Genomic DNA, 22,784 nt, shown 5'->3' with positions numbered 1-22,784 from the left:
TACATCCCTGACGAGTTAGTTGACCGTTTGCATACTTTCGAAGGACCCTGTGTATATATATTTATATACACACACACATCAGCATCTATTAAATAAATAATAACATTGTATAAACATATATTGCGATATATATATACCGCTGTCTTTTTCTCTGGCAGTCGTCGATTATCTTATAGCGTCCGATACGCACGCGCACCGTTGACACTTTCACTCCCTAGTCTTTGACCGTAGGCGGCTGCCGAATTCAGCATGAGGATCACCGTCAACGTGAGGCGTGACTTGTCCGTCGAACGGAGCAGCGTCTTCCTGTGAACCCTCGATCTCCTCGTCTTCTCCCTCGTATTCGTACTCCACGTTAGCCTTCTTCGTGTTACTCAGCTGATCGTCAATCACATAGTCATTCTCCTCGGGCACCATTATCTGCAGAGGTAATTTCTCATTGTTCCGCTCCTCGTGATTCTGCTTACGACGTTGCTGCGGACTCTTGTGATATTTGTACTGATTGTATTTCCGCAGCTGATCGCCGTCAGTCTGTTGTTGGCTCGCTTGCTCGTCCTTCTTGTGATTGGGCGGCATTGACTCGTCATTCTGCATGTTATCTTGCTGTTGCTGTTGTCGCTGCTGCTGCTGCTTTCGCAGTTGACCTATGAGACGACTGTTGACGTTGCCCGCGGCGGCTAACGCCGCCAACTTCTCGGCGGCTTCTCGGTTGGGGAGCGTCGTGTAAAATTTCGTCGCACCGCCGACGTTGGCAGCTTCTTTCGAGTACGACGTAGTCGGGTTTCTCTGACGATTCGCTCCCTCGTACTCGATGATGTTGTTTTCGGACTGCTCGATTCCGTTTATGGGATACGTAAATTCCTCGTTGATGCGCGCGTCGCTGTTCTGCTCGCGTATGTCCGTCGGAGGCTCCGGATCGAGATTGTAGTCCGCTGTCACACTCCCCAAGGTGTAATCTTGGTCGAGCAGGATTTGCTGTTGCTGTTGCTGTTGTTGCTGCTGCAACTGGTTAGCTTGTTCGTCGTAATTGAAAGAATGCATCTGCGGTTGGGAGAAACTCGTGATCGCGTCCGGCTGAAGAATCTGGTCGAGTTGCTGCCGAAGAATCAGTTGTTGATCTGGCGATGGAGAAATTCAACGGTATAACCTTCCTCTGTTGTCGGTATTTTGTCGTACAATTTAAGTTAAGAAGGAATATGCAGTTGGTTAATTGGAATCACGTGTGACGAATTCATCCTGCAGTAATAGATTTTGAATTTTGTCAACGTGAAAGTAGAGTCGAAAAGAGTGATTGGTTGTTGGAATGGAATGTGACAATTTGGGGTGATCAATTTCAATTTCTATAGATTTCCAAAAGAAACGGGTGTTTAAAAGAAACTGACGAATTGATTTGTTGCGATGATCAAATTCGATTCTATGAGCTTTAACCCTTAGAAACATGATGGAAAATATACTTCTCATCTTTTTACTTTCAATTTCTCGTCGATAAAATTTTCATTGCTATATTTGGACTTTTTTTTACTTTTCTAGTATCTTAGGAATAGGTGAACGTAAAAAAAATCGTTAAAATATATTGTTAACTGCTGAAGTGTATAAATAACCAAATTAAGAAAAATGCCTGTTTTCTCAGAGAAATATATATTTTCCAGCGACTTTTCCAAAATTCAGGTGTTAAAACTTACATATAGAGTTTTTCGAAGTCGCTGATTACAAATCTGATGTCAGAATCAGAAGATTTTCAAAATTCAAAATGGCGATCTAATATGATTGAAGTTGCAACAAATAAAGCGATTCTCTTCAAATGTGATATATGAAGTGGTTTCGGGTCGCTGATTACGAATCTGGTGTCGAAATTGCAAAATTCGAAGTGTTGAATACAAAATAATAGATGAAACATACAAAGATTTTGTCTATGCTATAGATTATATCATTTCAATCCCTCTAATTCATTTTCGCAATATCGCCTTTCATAATTTGTACTCGGAAACTTTGAAAGCGATAAACACTGAGTTTTTGCATGTTTCATCCACTATTTTGTATTCAATATTTCGAATTTTATAATTTTTTAATTTCCACTCTACATTTGTAATCAGCAACCCAAAAACCCCCCGGATACCACATTTGAAGGGAATTGCTTGATTCGCTGCAATCTCGGTCCGCCATATTGGACCGCCATATTTGATTTTGAAAATCTTCCAATTCTGACATCAGATTCGTAATCAACGACCTCGAAATACCTTATATGTAAATTTTAACACCTAAATCTTGGAAAAGTCGCGAAGAAAATGTATTTTTCCTGAAAAAAATAGGCATTTTTCTTAATTCGGTTATTTACAACATTTTTGCAGTTAACAAAATGTGTATTTTGACGATTTTTTTTGCATTTCCACCTTTCCCTAAGATACTAGAAAAATAAAAAACAAAAAGTCCAAATGTAGCGATGAAAATGTTATCGACAAAAATCTGATAGAGAAAAGGTGGGAAGTTTACTTCCCACCATGTTTCTAAGGGTTAAAGTATGATCAATCGGTGACTCTACTCGATACAATCCAAAAGTATCGCGATCTTCTTATTGCGATCGATCTGTCCGTACAACATATCTTCCCTCCTCACCTGGTGTGTACTGTTCCGCGAATTTGTGGGGGAAACTGTTGAGCAGATCGTAGAGTTGCGTGGTCGGCAACGGTGGCTCAGCCGGTGACGCCGCCGGATGGCCCACGTGGAGTTCGGGGATCTGCTGCGCCACGATGTACGGTGTCTGAACGGCGGGGAAGCCGACGTGCAAGGAACCATGAAGATTCGTCTGCATCGGCACGTTCGATTGGCCACCGAACTGCACCACGTTCGGCCCCGCAACGCCCGTATTCCCGTTAATTCCCGGATGGCTGATGAACAATTCGTTGGAAGAGGACTGTGAGTGAGGACTGACGATGGTCGAGTAGAGTCGGGTCATGTCGAGATCCTGAGGCTGCAGGGTCGCCGATTGCACGGCGGTCGGGTGGTCCTTCGGGACGACTTCCGCGTCGTTACTCTCCGTAACTTCGTACTGATGACGCTGCGGCGGCGGGTTCGTCGCCGTTCGTTGCGGCGGCAGACCGTTGCCGATCGCCGTTGATCCGACGTTGGTCGCAATGTTGGGACCTGCGGCTTATTGGAAAATAAGGCTTCAATTTCCCGCTATATAGGGAGAGATGATCACTCGCTCGTTCAATAATTCTAGTTCGATGTAACGAAAGCTAAAAGTAAACTTTACTTTGCGCGGTAGCGTGATAATTACGATCGCCCGAGTACGGCGATGCGTCATCTCTTTTGTCTCACCGGCCGAGCTGTAAGGCTTGTCGGTCAGGCTCAAATTCGGTGCTGGAATCGTATGGATGGGCCCTTTGTCGTCGTCGAGGCCTCCTCGATGGGTGGCCGGCAGAACCACCAACTCCGGCCTGTATTCCGGACTGTATTCCGGCACTTTGTTCACCGAGTGAAACTCCTTAACGGGGGTGCGCTGCGGCAGCACCCCGCGATTATTATTCAAGGTCGCGCGTATCGGCAGTTGCTGATTTTTCCAGCCAGTTGGCAAGACATTGTACACAGGTCGACGGACCCTGAAATCGAAAGTGAGGTCATATTCCAGGTGATACGAAGTCGAATGGTGACTCTTAGGAGCCCAATGATAAGGTTATTTCAGGGATTTCTTTAACTGCTTATAAGTAAATGAGAAGGGAAGACTGAAATGGGGAATCCTCTTTTCTATGGAGGCCCTGATAGGCTCCAGCATAATCTTAAATAGCACAGATATATTCTATGAAGGTTCGATGAATTATTTGTTACGAATATTTGTATATTCGCAGAATATATTAAAAACACGGTTATCCTTAATATATAGTACGGTGAATTCTTAAAGTGTATTCCTGACTGGTTTCCCCCTTCTTCGAGTTTCCCCAGTTAACTCTGTAGGAATTCACGAAAGAACTGTAAGAAGAATTCAGGAAGTTACGAGATCTGTCCGGAAAGTATCTAACCTTATGTTATGTAAGAAAAATTGAATGAGCTACTCTGCACTGATGGCGATTCCCTTCTAAATATATTCCTTTAGAAGCTACAATCTTCTTTCAGTGCTGCTCCCATTTTCTGAAACAATTTTTGAACTCATCTTTTGGAATAGCTTGCAGTTGCCGCATTTTTTGTTTTATTTCCTCCATATCCTGAAATTTCTTTCCTTTTAAGAGCAATTTAAATTTCGGGAGCAGCCAGAAGTTACATACAGCTGCATCAGGACTTGTACAGAGTCTGACGGGTTTGCGTTTTGCCATGTTTTGGTCAACAAAGTCCGGATAAGATGAGATGAACAGGCTGATGCGTTATCGCGATAAAGCAACCAGTCACCGCTTTGCCACAAATGAGGCTCGTTTTCTCTTCATCGCGTCTCGTAAATAGCTAAACTTGTGCAAACAAATTTCGAACAGAGCCTGCAAGTTTTTGACGGAAAGGCAACAAATCTAACACTGGTTTTGTTCTACCACATTATGTCGCCGAACAGCTGCCAAAAATGCGACAGAGCCTGTTGACAGGTAATGCGAGAACAAATCGGCGACAGAAACCGAGTAGAGTCTGTCGAGCGATTCGAGTCTGAGTGATTCATTATTTCCTGCTATTTCCTATTAGCTGTTGGACTTATTACTTCCTCTCCGATCATCGAAGTTTAAGTAACGGCGACTGCTTAGAAGTAGGATGGGTGAACTGGCTGGCGCCGCTGTTCGAGAATCGATTCCATGCAAAAATGTGAAAAAAATGTACGAAATGTGAAACAACTTCCACGGTTATCGGCAAGTCAGGACTCTCTTTCCTTTATTCAACAATGTTTTCAATTTGTTAATAGTTATTAACAAATATTATTAAATTTTTTAATCGTATAAATGTTATTAATATTTTTTAAATAATTTTATTTCATTTATATTTTCTGTAATACACAATACTGAAATGTATAAATAATATTAATGCATAATTCGTGAATAAATAAATATTAATGCATAATTCGTGAATAAATAAACATAACTATGTGTATAAATAACTAGTTCAGAAATTTTCAACAAACATTCAGAAAGGTTTCAGATATATTTCGGTAATCGTTCGGCACATCTTCAAGAAGGTTTCAAGAACAAGAATCGCGGACATTTTGCTATCCCAGAGTCTTTGAAACATTTCACTTTTTCATATGAAACATTTCTGAAATATCTCTGAAAGATTTCGCTGCTGTAAGGGCAATAGAAACGTGGTCAATCAGTACTCAACTTTCTTGAACGTCGCAACGTAACATTGCTATAATATTATATCTTAATGTTTCTGAGGATAGACATTCTAACGTTGTTACAATCTTGTAGTAACATTTTGCAACGTTTATGGAATATACGTATATATAATATTACAAAGTTACTGTGTAATGTCTATGCAATATTTCTGCAACCTTTCTGTACTGTATGGAAGGAATAATTATAGAATATTTCGTGCTATTTGGGCTCGTAGTTTCTACAGAAATCCGCAACCGGGTAGTACAAGGCGAAAGAAAATATCCTGTTTGATGCTTCACCTGTAATTGACGTGCTTGTAAGGTACTCTTTGATGAGGGAAATTGCCGGCGATATGAATGGTATTGCCCATAGATATCCTGTGACCAATGGGCCGTGGCTTCTTCAAGACCAGCGAATACGACGGTGGCAACGGCCTCCTGATCTTATTCTTCGCATCGGAGAAACAGGTGCAGACGACGAGGAGCCAGCAGATCCAACTGATCGTCTGCGATTTTATGATCATTATATTGAATTACGTGCTCCCTTGTTTCGTTTATTTATTTCGAGAGATCTTAGGAGAAACTAACCAATAGACGAAACGATTCTTTCTCTCTCACCTGGATTTACTTTCCCAGCGCAATTATATTTTCCGTTAAATTTTTTTTGTTTAGGAACCTTATTTCGTCTTTTTCTGTTCATCCCAAAATTATAATATATTACTTCTTCTATTAATTCTCTTCCGTTCGATATCGTACGCTTGAAGTTTATTTTCTATTTATCGCGATAGCCAATCAATGCGCTGTTTTTTCGTGAAAACTAAAATTTTATTACGAAATTTTTTTACGAAATAGAAAAAATCGAATATTTTAAATCACAGAATAAGAACCGAAATAATAAACCGACAAGAATCGTAGACTGAAAAAAATTTAATGGTTCCGATTTCGATTCCGGTCCCATAAGCTTTACATTTCGGTATTGTTTAAGGTTCCGGTCCGACAAAAATACTGGTTTCCATACGGTTTTCGGTTTTAGGTTTAGGTCCGGGTTGTGCGGAATTCATTTCATTTAGATTTATTCACGGGAATTACGTCCTTCTGGTAATAAGATACTCAATAAAAATCCGGAGTATAACATTTTCCATGTGCAATGATTTTATGATAGAACATCTAAACGTGGCCAAAGACATAAGACTAATCGATGTTGCTACCCAAATCGTTCACGTGAATCGCTAATCTATTTAAGAATTCGGATCTATTGTGAAGAGTGCGATGGAATCTAACAAAAAAGAGAGGATCGTTTCTTAGTGCTCGACGGGGAATATTAATCGAGACCAGCCTCAACAGTGAAGGGCATTTCATTAATTCTCTTACTACTTTACAAAGGAAAATCAGGTCACCCAAAATTGGAGAGATGACAATCCTAAAGATTTAGAGATTGAACTGTAATTATGTAATTGGCAATGGTTCATCCTTAAGGAAGCTAAAGTTGAAGTTAACGTTTAAGAATGTTAAAGTACGGATAGAAGAAGCAGGTGCACTCGTACGAGGAAGTAAGTGGTAGGTAGTTACAGAAACGTAATCAGAGGTCGACGAATTAAGCCGTCCTTACGGTACCGCATATTGACACGTCCAGCTGACGCTGGTAATGACTTCTACCGTTTCCACTCGCCCATATCGCGAGCGATACGACGATGTTTCCACGTCAACGAGCGTCGAACGAACGAACGGACGAACGAACGAAACGTCGACGTCGTGCGTAGATCGCGGACCATAACCGGCCGGAGAATCTGCCGGTGTGTGTGTGTGTGTGTGTGTGTCGTCAGTGGGCCGAACAGAATGTGGGCCGCTGTGCCACATCAGCGGCGGGAAAAGCGTGTCTAACCAGCTCGAAGCGAGGTCGCGGAGGAAACGCGCGCGGGCGCTCGTGGAAATGGTCGCTTTGTCGGATCGCGTGGACGGATTAGAAAACCCGGTTTGCCCGAACGGCGATCTGCGCTTCGCTGATGAAAGCAGCGCGCGCGCGCGCGCGCAAAATGTCCTCGTCCTTGAACTTGATCATCGGTGAAAACCGGCGATCGCGCGCACGATCGCAAGTGGAGTGAGACGTGCGAGACGCGGAGTCCCAAGACGACGATTTTGCTGAACGAGAGTCGCGTAAATCCCGAAGTAAACTGAAATGTTCGCGAAAGAAGTCGGGAAAAAATCCAGGAAGGACGCGGTGTTAATTCGAAAACCGAATTGAGTATTAATTATTAATAATTGTTCGGTGAACAACAACGTTACATCGATAATATAATTTCTCACTTAACAATGTAAACGTTACAACGTGCACAACGCACACGACATATATTATATTACATCCGTGCAGCAAAAATGTTCAAAAGATATCTTGAAGATATTCGAATATCTCTGGGACGTCTCTGGCATGTCTTTTAAATATTTGTGCTGTATGGATACTTGTATTGTTGAGTGGAAAGTTATAATATTGATGTAACGTTACTATTAGTTGACATTTACTGGGAATACCATTGTCAAACAATTATTTCTAATTTAAATCTTCATGTTCCTAAATGTAATTTCGCATGCTCACTTTGTCGTTTTTATACGAATTCACAATTATGTTATGAATACATAGAGTATTAAAACATGTGTATATATATATATATGTAAAAAGGCCGAGGATTAAGTTGTACACCTAATATATATACATGGATTAGGTGTACAATTTAATCCTCGGCCTTTTTTATCGTTAGGTGCAATAGTTGTCATATATTTGTATATAAGACTATTCGGAACAAAAAGTCTCACCATTTTGTAAATAATAACGCAAATTGTTGAGTTATTAACTATAGAAGCTTCTGTACATAACTATTTTTAATCATTGATAACTCGAAATTTTGCGTGTTATTTACAAAATGGTAGATGATTTTTCTGCTTAGTTTCACTCGTTCTACTTGCACACCACGGGAACCGATTCGTTTTTTGCAATACATTTAGAATGTAACCGTGCAGGTATGTGCGCTTTCGATGAATGTTGTCTAATTATTCGTGATGTACTTACCTTCATAGCGACTCACGCTTTCGTCGACCGCAACATACAAAACTGCACCGGTTTCGGTCGCTCGGTAAGTTTCTTGATTCTCTTGTACGTGTATATATATATATATATATATATATATCCAAGATCCGAAGAGCAGAAAGAGGGCGGGGAGAGTATTCCGATGTGATACGCTTACAAATAATCGAGTGAGGATCGACGCGCGCGCGCCTGTTGATTGATCATCGAGGAAGCACGAGACGTTCTGCGCGCAATTAGGTCATTGTCCTTCATTTATACCTCCTGAACCGGCGAATGTATCATCGAAGCCTGAAACCGACCTCCTACCCAATGCACCTGCCTCGAAATGCCGGTAGCCATCGGTGAAAGAAACGACGGATAATCGTTGTCGTCGTCGTGCGAAAAAACCGCGGAATAAATCTATTTCATGAATGATCGTTTTGTGAAAAACGCAAATCGCAACATTGACTCGATAAACGCGAAATATGTGTTATAGGGAGGATATTTATACACACAAGATGTCAAGATTAATATTTGTTGTTGCTATAGTTTTCTTTAAATGATTTCAAATTCATCTAAATGAAGACGAGATGAAAATCCGAAAAATTCATCTTTAGATGAGATGATTTTGCTTTTGAATCGTCTAGATGAAATCTGAGATAAAGTGCGCTACTTATCTAGATAACTTTTTAGACGATATTTTCATGAGACTTTGTAAAAATTTATCATAAAAATTACGTAAATTATAAAATTGTACAATGGTTAAATAATTTGCCAACGTAATCGTTCCAAATTAAGGATCTAACAAAAAAGACCAACAATTATTGATTGCTCACTCATAGTCGACGGTAAAGTGGTGATCAATTGAAACAAATGGTCCATTTTTTTTAGTTGCACCAGTTCAGCAGTATAGTTAAAAAGGACAGACTAAAAAAGACAAAACTGAGATTTGTTGATTCGTTGAAATCTAATTTTGAATTCCTAATCTGATATAGGCTTAATATATAGGTTCATATTATTTCATTCATTTTATCGAAAAGTGGACTCAGAATATGAATCAACACTATTTCAGATAATTTTTAGATAAGATAACATGTTTTTTTTATCTAACATGAAGATTAATATATTTGATATTTCTTTCATCTGGATAAAGATGACTACTTATTCATTTGGATGATTATTTTATTATAATTCATCTGCATGATTATTTTATCAAAATAATTTTATCTGGATGCCTGCAAACACTAGTTACTGTGCGCGTTATCCGGCGCGGCAATATCAAGGGCACTTTTCGAGAGGAATTTTCTATTTTCTTCGCGCGCCCTTTTATTTAAAGAGTGCGTTACCGATACTCAATGATGCACGTCGCATGTTGCTGAATAATGAGATTGCACTTGTGAACGTTCGTACGTCGAGATGGAGAGAAAAGGTGCTCGGAGAGACTTTCGATAGCTCACTGTCTGCATGAATAAACAGTAATGATAAATGCATCTAAAAGCATATCAAAAACATTTGAAACCAGAGAAGTTTTCACACTATAAGGTTATTTTCGAGTTTGAAAAGTATTTCGTATTTAAACTTATTTCTGAAAATTATCTGAAGGCTTTCGTGCAATGTTTATTTTTTAATTTTAACTAAGAACATATAAAAAAATGTGTCTAAAATCAAAGAAATTTTTGTTACATCGTATTACTTTCAAACTCGAAAAAGTTCTCATCATTTTTGAAAATTGTGTTTGTGAAGCCAGCGTCCCACTTCGTGAAGTGTAAATCTAACCGTGCAATCTCCACGCGGTACACCTCGAGTAATGCTAATGCCGGCGGTATTGCAACTTTCAAGCCTTATAACTCGGAAAGTTCTTATGGAAAAAAGGTGTATAACCAGTGTTTCGGAAACGTCTCAACGTCAGCTATAAGAATATGTAACAAAAAATAGGGAGTTCCATTTAAGATTTTTATGTTGACCTTAATGACGCTTTTCAAGGTCATTCCAAGGCCAAACAATGATCAATGTCTGATAGCTTGTTTTTAAATCCTACAACTTTTGTTCCAAACATTTATTTTTAAATCATTATTTTTTTTAAATAATTAGCCGTTCCTGAATTTTTGGCAGACCCTGTGTAACAATTGTACGATAAAATAAATATTCGTTTTATGGTAAACACTACTATAGCGTTGTTGATAACAACTTCATAATCAACAGGCAAGAATGGCTGTAATTAATAGTTAAGAGAATAATATTTCTTTTTGACATGTTTATACGAGACAGAGCAGGAAACGGATCGTAGAAGAAAATTGCATTTCTCGCACGATCATCGCAAGTGATTACCCCTCTGCCGCTCGAGGAGTCCTACGGATTGATACCATCGGTCACGCTCTCGCATCGTTTCTCTCCATATATCCTCGTACCAGATCCGCTCGGGAATGCATAGCTCGTTTATGCGCGTCGTAAAACATTTGTACACGCATGTGTGCGCAATCCAGTGATCCACTCTAATCGCGATAATACATCGGCTGATAAAGATAGGCTGATAGTGGAAAATCGACGTTCGATAACGAGCTACCGATTCGTTACTTAAACCGTCGTTAAAGTAACGCTCTACAGTCTTTTTCCCCGAAAAATTTGAATTACCTTTTTAATTTTCGCTATCATTCATACATTCACTTCACGGAAACCATTATTATAGTCGTTTATCATCATGATTTTTAAATAGCGCAAAAACAACGAACAAGTCGAGATGAAACTATCCGTAAAAAGTGGATCTTCCAATAATCGTTAAGCAGGCGACAGCTCCGCTAAGACAGGAGAGTGCGGTGAATTCAGAACACGCATCGTACTTGCAAATCAAATAGTTTATTTAGACTCGTGTGCTGTTATATGAATGAAAAGAGGAGAGGGAAAAGAAGAGATACGGAAACACCTTTCGAAACATGAAGAGAACGAAGCGTGGGGTGTGTCTCTCTTAATATTCCTCGGCTCCCTCGCCCTCGCCTTCCGCGGAATCCATACCGACTTCCTCGTAGTCCTTCTCGAGGGCGGCTAAGTCCTCGCGCGCCTCCGAGAACTCGCCCTCCTCCATACCCTCGCCGACGTACCAATGGACGAAGGCCCTCTTGGCGTACATCAGGTCGAACTTGTGGTCAAGTCGGGCCCAAGCCTCCGCGATCGCCGTGGTGTTGGATAGCATGCAGACGGCCCGCTGCACTTTGGCGAGGTCGCCGCCCGGCACGACGGTCGGCGGCTGGTAATTGATGCCGACCTTGAAGCCGGTCGGACACCAGTCGACGAACTGGATGGTGCGTTTCGTCTTGATGGTCGCGATCGCTGCGTTCACGTCTTTCGGCACGACGTCGCCCCTGTAGAGCATACAGCAGGCCATGTACTTGCCGTGTCGCGGGTCGCATTTTACCATCTGGTTGGCCGGCTCGAAGCAGGCGTTGGTGATCTCGGCGACGGACAGCTGCTCGTGGTACGCCTTCTCCGCGGAGATGACCGGCGCGTACGTCACCAGAGGGAAGTGGATGCGCGGGTACGGCACCAGATTGGTCTGGAACTCGGTCAGGTCGACGTTGAGGGCGCCGTCGAAGCGCAGGGAGGCGGTGATGGAGGAGACGATCTGTCCGATCAGTCGGTTGAGGTTGGTGTAAGTAGGCCGCTCGATGTCCAAGTTACGACGGCAGATGTCGTAGATGGCCTCGTTGTCGACCATGAAGGCGCAGTCGGAATGTTCCAGGGTGGTGTGCGTCGTCAGGATGGAGTTGTACGGCTCGACGACCGCGGTGGAGACCTGAGGCGCCGGGTAGATGGCGAACTCCAGCTTGGACTTCTTGCCGTAGTCCACGGACAGACGTTCCATCAGCAGGGAGGTGAAGCCTGAGCCGGTGCCGCCGCCGAAAGAGTGGAAGATGAGGAAGCCTTGAAGACCGGTGCATTGATCGGCCAGCTTGCGGATGCGGTCCAGGACCAGGTCGACGATCTCCTTGCCGATCGTGTAGTGGCCGCGGGCGTAATTGTTTGCGGCGTCCTCCTTACCCGTGATCAGTTGCTCGGGGTGGAACAACTGGCGGTAAGTGCCGGTACGAACCTCGTCTGGAAAAATAGATGCGTCGAAGATTCACAGACGCTTCCCAGTGAGCGAATTGATCGCGGACTGCGTGCAGATCGGCAGCAAATTTCATCAGAATTCCACTACCGAAACCATAACCATCTGTGTCCGCATTCAGCTCGCGTTTCGGCGACAGAATCTGCTGACGGATGATGCGAGCAGATTAGCGGCAGAAACTTGCAGAACCTGCTGCCAAACCGCGGCAAAATATGCTCGGTTTTTCTCAATCTGCCGTCAGATCGCTACAGGCTCCGCCCGGTTTCTGCCCGTCAATCTGCTCTCGTATTGCCTGTCAGCACATTTCTGCGACAGCTATTTGACAACGTAATGCGATAGAACAGAATCTGTGTTAGATTTGTCACCTTTCTGCCGTCAAAAATTCGCAACAGACTGCTCGAAATCTGTTTGCATGGGTTTAGCTGTTTGAGTTGTTCAATTCTCTCTCTCTCTCTCTCTCTCTCTCTTCTGTGCGTCTGTGATAAACATCAAAAACCGAGGAGATACGAACCGACTACTGTTGGCTCTAAGTCGATGAACACCGCTCTAGGAACGTGTTTGCCGGCTCCGGTCTCGCTGAAGAAAGTATTGAAACTGTCGTCGCCGCCGCCGATGGTTTTGTCGGACGGCATTTGACCGTCCGGCTGAATGCCATGCTCTAGGCAGTAGAGCTCCCAACAGGCATTCCCGATCTGCACTCCGGCCTGACCGACGTGGATTGAGATGCATTCACGCTGGAAACGAAAAGTTTTCAGTGTAATGTCGAGCGTAACGAAGATTCCTAGTTTCTCATGAGATGTGTGTACGTGAGTAAGCGTTGCCTGTATCGAACTAGATATTGGAGGTGAAAAATTGAAGACTGAAATTCGACCGGAATTGGGACAAAACGAGCAAAAATTGTAATTGTGATCAACTGGCCAGTAATAAATTACTGATGTTCAATAGTTTTATTATTCGTACGAAATGTAACTTCTGAGAGAATGTGACTGCAATATAGCACACGTACATATAATAATATAGAAATATGTATGTAATATATGCAGATATATATGCTATATTGCAATTACATTGTTGGATACGAAATTATAGTACGAAATTATAACATCGATATAAAGTTAATGTTACGTTTGAAATTATATAACTATAGTTAAACGTGTCGACTGAGTAATAATAGGAGTAACTATTGCTCCGATCAGAAATCTGTTCAGAAATAATTCCACAATAATTTATTCAATTTTCACAGAAATTTATTATTGAGAATTACCAGGGAATTTGCAGTGATCAAATATACTAGCAATATTTCAGTAATTATTTGGCCAATACTTGATTAATATATTAATTAATATATTTCGAATTATATGCATAAAAGGAATGTATTTTTTTAATTAATATTAATAATACAAGTAGTAAAAAAAAAAGAGAACGGAAAAACGAGAAGAAATACAGATTCAGGACATCCTGTCGAACCCTGAATCATTTTGTTAGCAGACAGGCATCCTAGATCTTCATCTACTGGAACACTTATTTTACGTATGCTCACTCTCTACTTATTTCCATTTCTTTCTCAATAGTTTATCGCTACAAATTCAATAATTCTCAGTACTAAATTTCTGTAAAGATATATTTCATCACTACTGCACTATTAAGCATTAGTATTTAAGTATTCAAGTATTAATGATAAGATATTTAATCACTGCAACTTTAAGCACTGAAATATTTGGAATCATTGCAAGCCCTATAATTTCGAGTCATTACGAATTACTAACAATGTTTTAAATATTCAAAATAAGTAATTAATCGCTAACTTATCACTAACTTAGCAGTAATAAATTTTTGTAAAAGGAACCAGACATTGAATATCGACAAATTGCAAATTTGAGATTGGGACTCGATCGAGATCGTTTATCGACATATTTATTCGATTCGTAAAAATGTTCAAGCATTAATGATAAGATAATAATATTTAATCACTGCAACTTTAAGCACTGCAATATTTGGGATCATTGCGAGCCTTATAATTTCGAATCATTGCGAACTAATAACAACAATGCTGTAAATATTCGAAATAAGTAATTAATCATTAACTTATCACTAACTCAGCGGTAATAAATTTCCGTAAGGGAAAGCAGACATTGAGTATCGGCGATTGCGAATTTCAAATTGGAAACTCTATCGAGATCGTTCGATTCGTAAAATTCCAGTTTCCTCCATTTAAATTAAAAAAATTCCAATCTCCAACATTTTAACTCGGATACTAGTATGTGTCAACGCATGAATAACAGGAACGTGAAAAATTCTGCGGTATCACACATCGATACGACACGACGAAGTCGCTGAGACACGCGACGATTGTTCCGCGAATTTCAAGTCGAACTCCTCAAAGAGGATGAGTCATCCGTAGCGACAGAAAGGGTGGAGCCGGCCGGTCGGCGCGTCCATGACGCGACAGTTTCGTCCGCCAGTCTGTCATCGCATCGGTTCTCCCCGAATCCTTTCCTGATCGTTCACTTCTCAACTTGGACGAACCACTCACCATTTTGCCTCTTTATTCCTAACGGATAACGCTTCGACGAAGAAGGAGAGCGGTCGATAGACGCAGCAAGTGATGGAGCCTCCGCTATCAACGCACGTACAACCTGCCTCGGCGATAATCGAACGATTAACGATGCGACGCTCGCCGGGCAACGGCTTTTTATACCGTCCATCCTGATCGATCCGCTTCGTTGGTCGCCCATTGGCCGCCTGACTTCCGTCGTATCGAGTTCCCGGGCTCACCGATTGGTCGACCGCCGACCGCAGAACGCAGAACGCTGCGGCGTACGCTGCCGAGCTCCGTCAAATTGCCGGCCGGATAATCGTCTCTCCTCTCCGCCGTCTTGCCGAAGAGAAATTGACGTCACGGAATGCATACCTGCATGTCACAAACATAGACGACAATAATCCTCGCGTTTGTTCAGCCGTGGAGGAAATGTTACGTTCGCGGCTTAAGGGCCTGTTTCGTGCGCCGTCTATACACGCAGGAAGTTAAGGCTCCTGGGTAGTCGCTGCGACTGTCTTTGTTTGATGACGTCAGAAGTGAGTAAACGCGTGTCAGGAATTCTCGCGTTATACGTTCAAATAAAAAGATGCACTCGCAAAATGACATTTGCGATCGATTCGGTACGCTTGTAAAATCGTCCGTGCACTTTTCTTTCACTCAAACTAGCAAATAAATAGTCGTAAAATTAACATTGACAAAACCACGAGAAAAGAGGGAAAAGAAGAGGTTAAGATGAACGGTCCCGTGTCAAATTAATTTTGCGGCTGTTCATCGATTGTCGAGTTAAAGAAAAATACACGGACAATTTTACAAGTGTACCAAATCGATCACAAATGTCATTGTGTGAGTGTATCTTTTTATTTGAACGTATTAACGCAACGCATTCTTGACATGCATTTTCTCGCTTCCGATGCCATTAAAAACAAGGACAGTTGCAGCGAGGGACCTTAATCCCCCCCCCTCCCCTCCGTCACAATTACGTTCGGTTTCGATTATTTCCGACGAGGAATCCCTTTCCCTGAAACGTGCAGTACTAAACTCCGCCCCTCCCCTTCCCCCTTCCCCCGACGCGGTTGCCATATGCCGCCTCGCTTTTGTTTCATTGATTTTGCCGCCGAGTCGAGGTGAATGGCTCGTGGAAACACCGACCATGTAATAATTCCGTCGCGTGCTCGGCGATGATCGATTCTACTACGATGATGTGGAGGTGGAATTTTTCAGCCGGCAGGACGCGCTAGGATACGCTTCGTCGCGCGTCAACCCGCGATATCCCGCGAGGGAACGCTGATAAAACGGGCGCAGAAATGAGCGCATAGAATGTACAGAGTCTTCTCGGCAGACATTCGAAGGCGAACTTAATTTGTTTCGATAAAGTGAGAATTGTTTGTACATTGAAAAAGAAAGACCGGTAATACTTACTGAATGCACTTAGTTAAAGATTTTGACGGAATATTTATAACTGTTGTAAAATTTGATATTGATTACCAAGTATTTAATTGGCCCGCAGTATGAACAACTTTTATTCAGAGTTGAACTAACTAAAGAAAATAATAATTGCTACCAAATATTTAACGTCTGTTATTAACATATTGCATGCGGGAAACGTAGTTTTACGTTTTTTTGCAGTCTGTCACTAGAGCGCGAGTCACGTAAAAGTACGTATTTAGTAGATTTGTGTGGAGAGCGGGTATCGTATAAATACGATGGGCATTGTAAGTGTGTGTACGGTGTTTGTGTTTGTGTTGCTAGGCAACGATTTCCATTGTTCCTTTTTAGAAGTTTAGTTTGTCGAGTTACTTGGTTCGATAGCTTCAGAACGTACAAGTCGTGTTTTGTAAATTTGAAGCTTGTTTTTTTTTTTTTGATTATTGATTCAACATTGATAAAATGACATTTGGCTATTTTTACTTGTTATGAAAAAATATTTTTGAATAAATAGTAAAATTAAAAATTGTCTATTTTCCTTTCATTTTAGTTCACTATTCTATATTTACTTATTCAAAAAAAAATGTCGTTTTTTTAATCGTAGAGCATATATTTAAATGTGAAATAAAAAAAAGTTTCGTTGAGAAAAACGAAGTAGTTATCGGTTTATTGTGATTTTACTGAATACCAAACTCCCGCGAAATTCACGAAAAAACGCCCGCTACACGCGTAAGTCGCTTATACACGCTTTAATACCAGAAAATTAAGACTGAAAATTAAAATTATATTTATAAATTATATCGCATTTTCGCATGTTAAATACACGTAAAATGGTGAGTGTGGGTGCGAACACGCAGTTGGGACTGCGAATACACCGTTTCCGTTCCTCGGCAAAAGGAAGGATTCCGAGTGCGGCTGCGAACACGCAGCTGGGGCGGCGAACACACCGCCTCGGTTCCTCGGCAATGGAGGACGGGATCCGGAGCAGCCTGCGAACGTGTCGCTCCTGTGGCCTCCGCCGGTCGGATTATATATCCGACGGAGGCTGTTTGTTTATGTTTATTGACACGCACGTGATCACGCTCCTGGTGGAAGCGCGTCACGTGCGTGTCGTGTCGTTTAGGATGGCGCAAAGCGCCGGTGAGCGACCCGACGGGTGAGGGTGACGATGCTAATGTGCCGTTACAAAATAATTGAAAAAAAAAGTTTTATTAATAATACATTCAATTACAGTTAATCTCCTCCAAAATAGGTTCCTTGTATATACGAATATAGCAATTCCAGTGTTACTGCCACTCTTCATAGCAATGGAGGAAGTTTTTACATGAAATGTTGTTCAAAGCCGGAAGTTTTTACATGAAATGTTGTTCATCGCAGCTGACTGGACGTTTTCAACTGTCCCAAAATGATATCCTTCGAGGTGGGTTTTGAGCTTGGGAAATAAAAAAAAAATCGCATGGAACTAAGTCAAGGCTGTATGGTGGGTGGGGAAGCGTTGGAATATTCTTTTGAATTAAAAATTCTCCCGCAGCCAATGATGTGTGACTTGGCGCATTGTCGTGGTGAAGGATCCACCGGTGGTCCTACTTCCTCTACAATTAATCTCACATTAAAGCGTCGGTCCTTATCCAGAACAGCCTTGACACGAGCCACATTGTCCTCAGTTTTTGAAGTCGAAGGACGCCCTGTAAGCTGTTGATCCTCAACACGGTCCCTTTTGTCCTTGAAGGCTTTGCCACCTAAAGGCTTGGCCTGAAGATAAAGTAGCATCCCTAAGAATAACTGTGGAATTCCATATTACAGATTTCTTGAATAGATTCCCATCTGGTTTTTCTAAGGGGAAGGATGGGGGAGGGACAGCGATGTGTTGTAACTCATAATAGTCGACGAAAATTAATGCATAAAATATCTATACATTTTGATCGAAGAACTTCTATAATCTTCAATTAATCTTTTTAATAAATAGGAAGACAAGAGAAAGAGAGAGAGAGAGAGAGAGAGAGAAAGAGAGAGATAACATTGTAGGATCAATATATATTATTTTCTATAATATTACATTTTACCGTTATCGTTGCTATCATCATTTGCCTCATAGTTAGGATAATTAATTATAACATTATATATATATATATATATATATATATATATATATATATATGTGTGTATATGTATATAATCGTATTGTTATTATCATCATTTTTTATATGTTATATATTATTATTATAAATCAGCAATGCGTAATAATCGACATCGTCATGATCTCTTTACATATTATAGGTACATATAGAGAGATGTGCGATCGATGTTGGATCGAGAAGCATCTTTTTTTAGCAGAACAATTGGAAATACCGTCCATAAATAGACTTTCTGTAAAACATGTGTATAACATTATTATGTAATAACATTTATTATAGGCACAATCTTCATCGCTAATGCGCCTTTCGGCGCTAACACTTCGTAATTGCTTTGACATTTCGATGAATTACGATAAAACGTAATTCGCGATCTTTTTTTCAACGTATGAACAGTGGGAGTAGAAAGGAAGAGGAGAGGAGAACGGGATAAGGAAGAAAAATATGTGTGTGTGTGCGTGTGACGTAAAGCGAATAAAGCCTGTTTTATAATACGTCGTTGTCGGATGTCGGAACGCAGTCGATGGGCCAATGAAGAGAACTAACTTTCGAAAAATAAATTCTCTTATTGGACTATCGGCTGCGTTCCGATATCCGAGAACGATATACAACGTATCGTAGAACAGGCTTAAGGAAGAAAAAAATAATCGTCCGTCGCGCGTAAGTTGATATCTTAAAAATAAGCCGCTTCGCAGGATACATCGTATCGTAATACTTTCGCGCGATTACGTAAAAAAAACTGTGCTCTTGAAGAATACGACGCCGTTTCCGTTCGTGTAAAAATTGACAACGACGTCGACTCGCGATGAAAGAGTTAAAGGAACTTCAGAAATCATTAACCCGGCCGGTCGATCGTGGATCTTCCCCGACTCATTGATGATAAACTTGGGCGGATTGGGCGGATTTGTAGAGGAAGAGAGACGGATCTTGAAGGACCGAGGGATATAACTCTCCAAGGCACAAAGAAATTATTGAAATTTTCTGCACGATGATGTACGTATACACCAGGAACCGAAAACCGTGTGGAAACTGGTATTTTTGTCGGACCGGAATCGTAAATCGTGCCGAAATTTTATAAAGTCTACAGAACCGGTACCAAAATCGGAACCGTTACGTTTCTTTCGGTTTATGGTTCTTTTCGGTTCACTATTTCGGTTTTTATTCTGTGATTTTAAGTAATTATTTTTTTCATTTCATAATAAAATTCTAGTTCTCACGAAAAAGCAGAACACTAACTAATTATTGTGACAAATAAACATCAAGTATACGATGTTGAACAGAAGAAGAAATAATATATTACAATTTTGGGATAAATAGAAAGACAATCATCCTGAATTGTACAACTTTTAAATTGTTACTCTAACGGTATATATATATTTAATTCAATTAAAATTTTAATAAGGATATAAGTTTAAAGAACTAGAACCGAAAGAAGCTGTAATTTAAATGGTTTGCCGGTACTTTCATTGTCCAGAAGACCGAAACCGAAACCGGAAACCTTTACTAAATATTTTAGTGGACCGGAACCGGAACTGGGACGATATTTTCATTCGGTCCGGGTCCCTGGTTGTAATACTACTTGAGATATATAGAGGCCTACATGAGTATATAAGTATACGAGTCATCATGCGGAAAATTTACGTTGATCTAATTTGTATGAGTTTAATCCGCCACCTTCCGCTTCAAAACCTCCCTCTTCAAAGTCGTGAATGTAGTCTACGCGCGTTTTTTCACTTTGTGGCCTTCGATCCGTTCCTAATAGTGATTTTCACAGCCAGTATGCGTACATATATGCAGAAAAAATTGTTATCTAACGTTGCTCGATTTTCACCATGTTTCTCACAATGTTATGTTTCAACGTTTCAGCGCATTCAATGGGTGCGACGGATATGCGCGCGTACACACGCGTTTGTAACGGTGGTTTTCCGCTATTAACACCTAATTGATTCGGTGATGATTGCGAGACTAGTGAGATTTATCAAGTTTACATCAGAATACCGGAGATCAAGGATTAAAGATTCGAATTCGACTGATCAACGAACTATGATCTCGGGTCGCTTTCTTCCGGTTAGTTCGGCTCCAAAATTCGCAGTCTACAGACTCTGATATCTAATTTGATACGGGCTTTAACGGTTTGATTAATTGTACAGTCGATAAACCTATTTTGCAACTTTTTATGAAAGTGTCGTTAAAAGTAACGGAATAGGTTTACAAGTGAAGAAAGGTTGTAATATTTTTTACCTCGATAGGTTTCAGAACGCATCCCAGAGATTTCTCCGTAAAAAAATTTATCTTCCGAACATTACTATTCCGAATTAAAAGATTTGTTCCGAAGAAACAAATTTTCTTCTATTAGATGCGTTGCGAGATTCGTTAAACAAAAAATATTGCAACCTTTCTTCTAATGACTAAATAATAAAATATATATATATATGTATACACGATATATATATGTATACACGGTATGATCAGAGTAAGTCGTTATCGTGAAGCTGCTCATACGTTTTGCAGAATGCAGGTGAGGAAATGCGGAACGAGAAAGAGAGAGAGAGAGAGAGAGAGAGAGAGAGAGAGAGAGAGAGAAGGGAAAGTGTTTCTCGTTACTACTTCTACTCTCGTCAGACTTCTTCGCAAAAAATCGGTGTCGCTTCCAACAAATCGTTTTTACGCGTAAATATATCGCTTATATCGATACGTCGTTTATGCGCCTAAGTTCCGACGTTAATTCTCCGCTTACACTTTTGATTGCGTTTTGTACTCCGATAATATTCGTCCAGCAATAGCGAGATATATAAAGAAGTCGAAGTAAATATATATATACTTAAATTTTATATATATAATATATGTATATGTACTTAAATTATATATATATAATTTATTGACTATATAGTTTATCGCAAGATCTTGGCGGTTTCTCTTCGATGTATTGCTACACGTTGCTTGGTATATGGAAAAGATATCCCCCGTTTTAATTTCGTTTCATTGTCGTTATGTATGCTGTTACTATTCCCTGAATTGTAAATTACACAATTTCCAGCTTTACACACACATACACACACACACACATATAAAAGTAAAATCCATCATAATTCGAATTATTATAGCCTTATCATTATAATTAAAGATATTTATGTGATTTTCAATCTTATATGTGAGATTGACAATCGTGTGATTTTCTGTCTAGAAAAATGGTACGACACCGACTATAGTGTACCGAAAGTGTGAACAAACGAAACAGTCGACAAGAATCTAAATATTCATCGACATATGGATACACTGGACGAAGCGTTCTACGAAAGGAAGGTCTAATTAACCAGTTAAGAGCACACTTACGGCACACCTCGGACAGCCATGCTTTGGCTACTTCGAACATATTCGGCCACAATATCAGCTCGTGCTGGAACTGTGCTGTTTGCGACGAACTAAAGCAGCACTTTTGAAAGAATTTACTATGTCGATATATATAATGAGACATTAATGACTGCGTTCAACAGAAAAAGAAGCTCAATGAATCTTTCTTGATTATCATCTGATTGGCATGATTGGAGTGTTCTTTCAGAATCTTCTAGATAAATCTAAGAGAATGCACTAATCAGGAATCAATAGTCATTAAGCACTCACTGAGCTAATTTCTCTGCTAAATGCAGGCAATGTGTTGCAAGATATATATATCACCATTACACACCAGAAAAAAAAAATGTAATCAAAACAGTGGATCGGACACGGTTAATCGGTCTCGAAGAAGGCAAAGAACATTCAATCAGCTGAGAAAGTGACAACAAAATTGGTGTTTTGGGATGCCAGAGGAATTTTGCTAATTGATTATCTTGAAAAGGAAAAAACTGTTATTGGCCAATACTGCACAATATTTTTGGATGAACTGAAAGCAGCAATTCAGGAAAAACGCCCGAGGATAGTCGAGAAAAAGTGTTGTTTCACCACGACAATGCATCCGCTCGTCCAAGTACAATCCCTAAGCAAAAATTGACAGAATTGAAATTTGAAGTCCTTCCGCATCCATCTTTATTCGCCTGATTCGCCTCCCACAGACTCCCCCACCTGTCCCCTAAATTCGAAACATTCCTGGAAAGAAATTTCGGTCGAATGACAAACTGATAACGACGCTGTAAACGATTATTTCGAAAATCTCGGAGAAAGTCACTTCCAGGAAGAAATCGAGAAGTAGGAGAAACATTGGATCAAATGTGTGTTGAGCTTCGAGGGGATTGTATTGAAAAAATAAAATA

General features: G+C 40.6%; 1 protein-coding gene and 1 pseudogene across 1 annotated transcript; both read right to left on the bottom strand.

Moving 5' to 3' along the window:
• Positions 1 to 207: 207 nt before the first annotated feature.
• Positions 208 to 5,805, bottom strand: LOC106749651 (annotated as a pseudogene).
• A 5,368-nt stretch (positions 5,806 to 11,173) lies between these two features.
• Positions 11,174 to 15,157, bottom strand: LOC106749665 (tubulin alpha-1 chain). The gene is made up of 3 exons (XM_014629348.1): positions 14,975 to 15,157; positions 12,953 to 13,175; positions 11,174 to 12,428 (listed from the first exon to the last, which is right to left on the bottom strand). The coding sequence occupies exons 1-3, from the start codon at positions 14,975 to 14,977 to the stop codon at positions 11,302 to 11,304; spliced, it is 1,353 nt and encodes a 450-aa protein (XP_014484834.1). The 5' UTR covers positions 14,978 to 15,157; the 3' UTR covers positions 11,174 to 11,301.
• Between the last annotated feature and the right edge of the window lie 7,627 nt (positions 15,158 to 22,784).

Source organism: Dinoponera quadriceps, unplaced genomic scaffold (assembly GCF_001313825.1).
Source record: "Dinoponera quadriceps isolate SergipeBrazil2010 unplaced genomic scaffold, ASM131382v1 scaffold3773, whole genome shotgun sequence".
In the NCBI taxonomy this organism is placed as follows: Eukaryota; Metazoa; Arthropoda; class Insecta; order Hymenoptera; family Formicidae; genus Dinoponera; species Dinoponera quadriceps.
This window is presented reverse-complemented; position numbering and strand designations above follow the sequence as displayed.

Coding starts and splice junctions, on each gene's coding strand:
- LOC106749665 (XM_014629348.1), bottom strand. Junction 12,429..12,952: donor CTTAGAGCCAACAGTAGTCG/GTTCGTATCTCC, acceptor CTATTTTTCCAG/ACGAGGTTCGTACCGGCACT.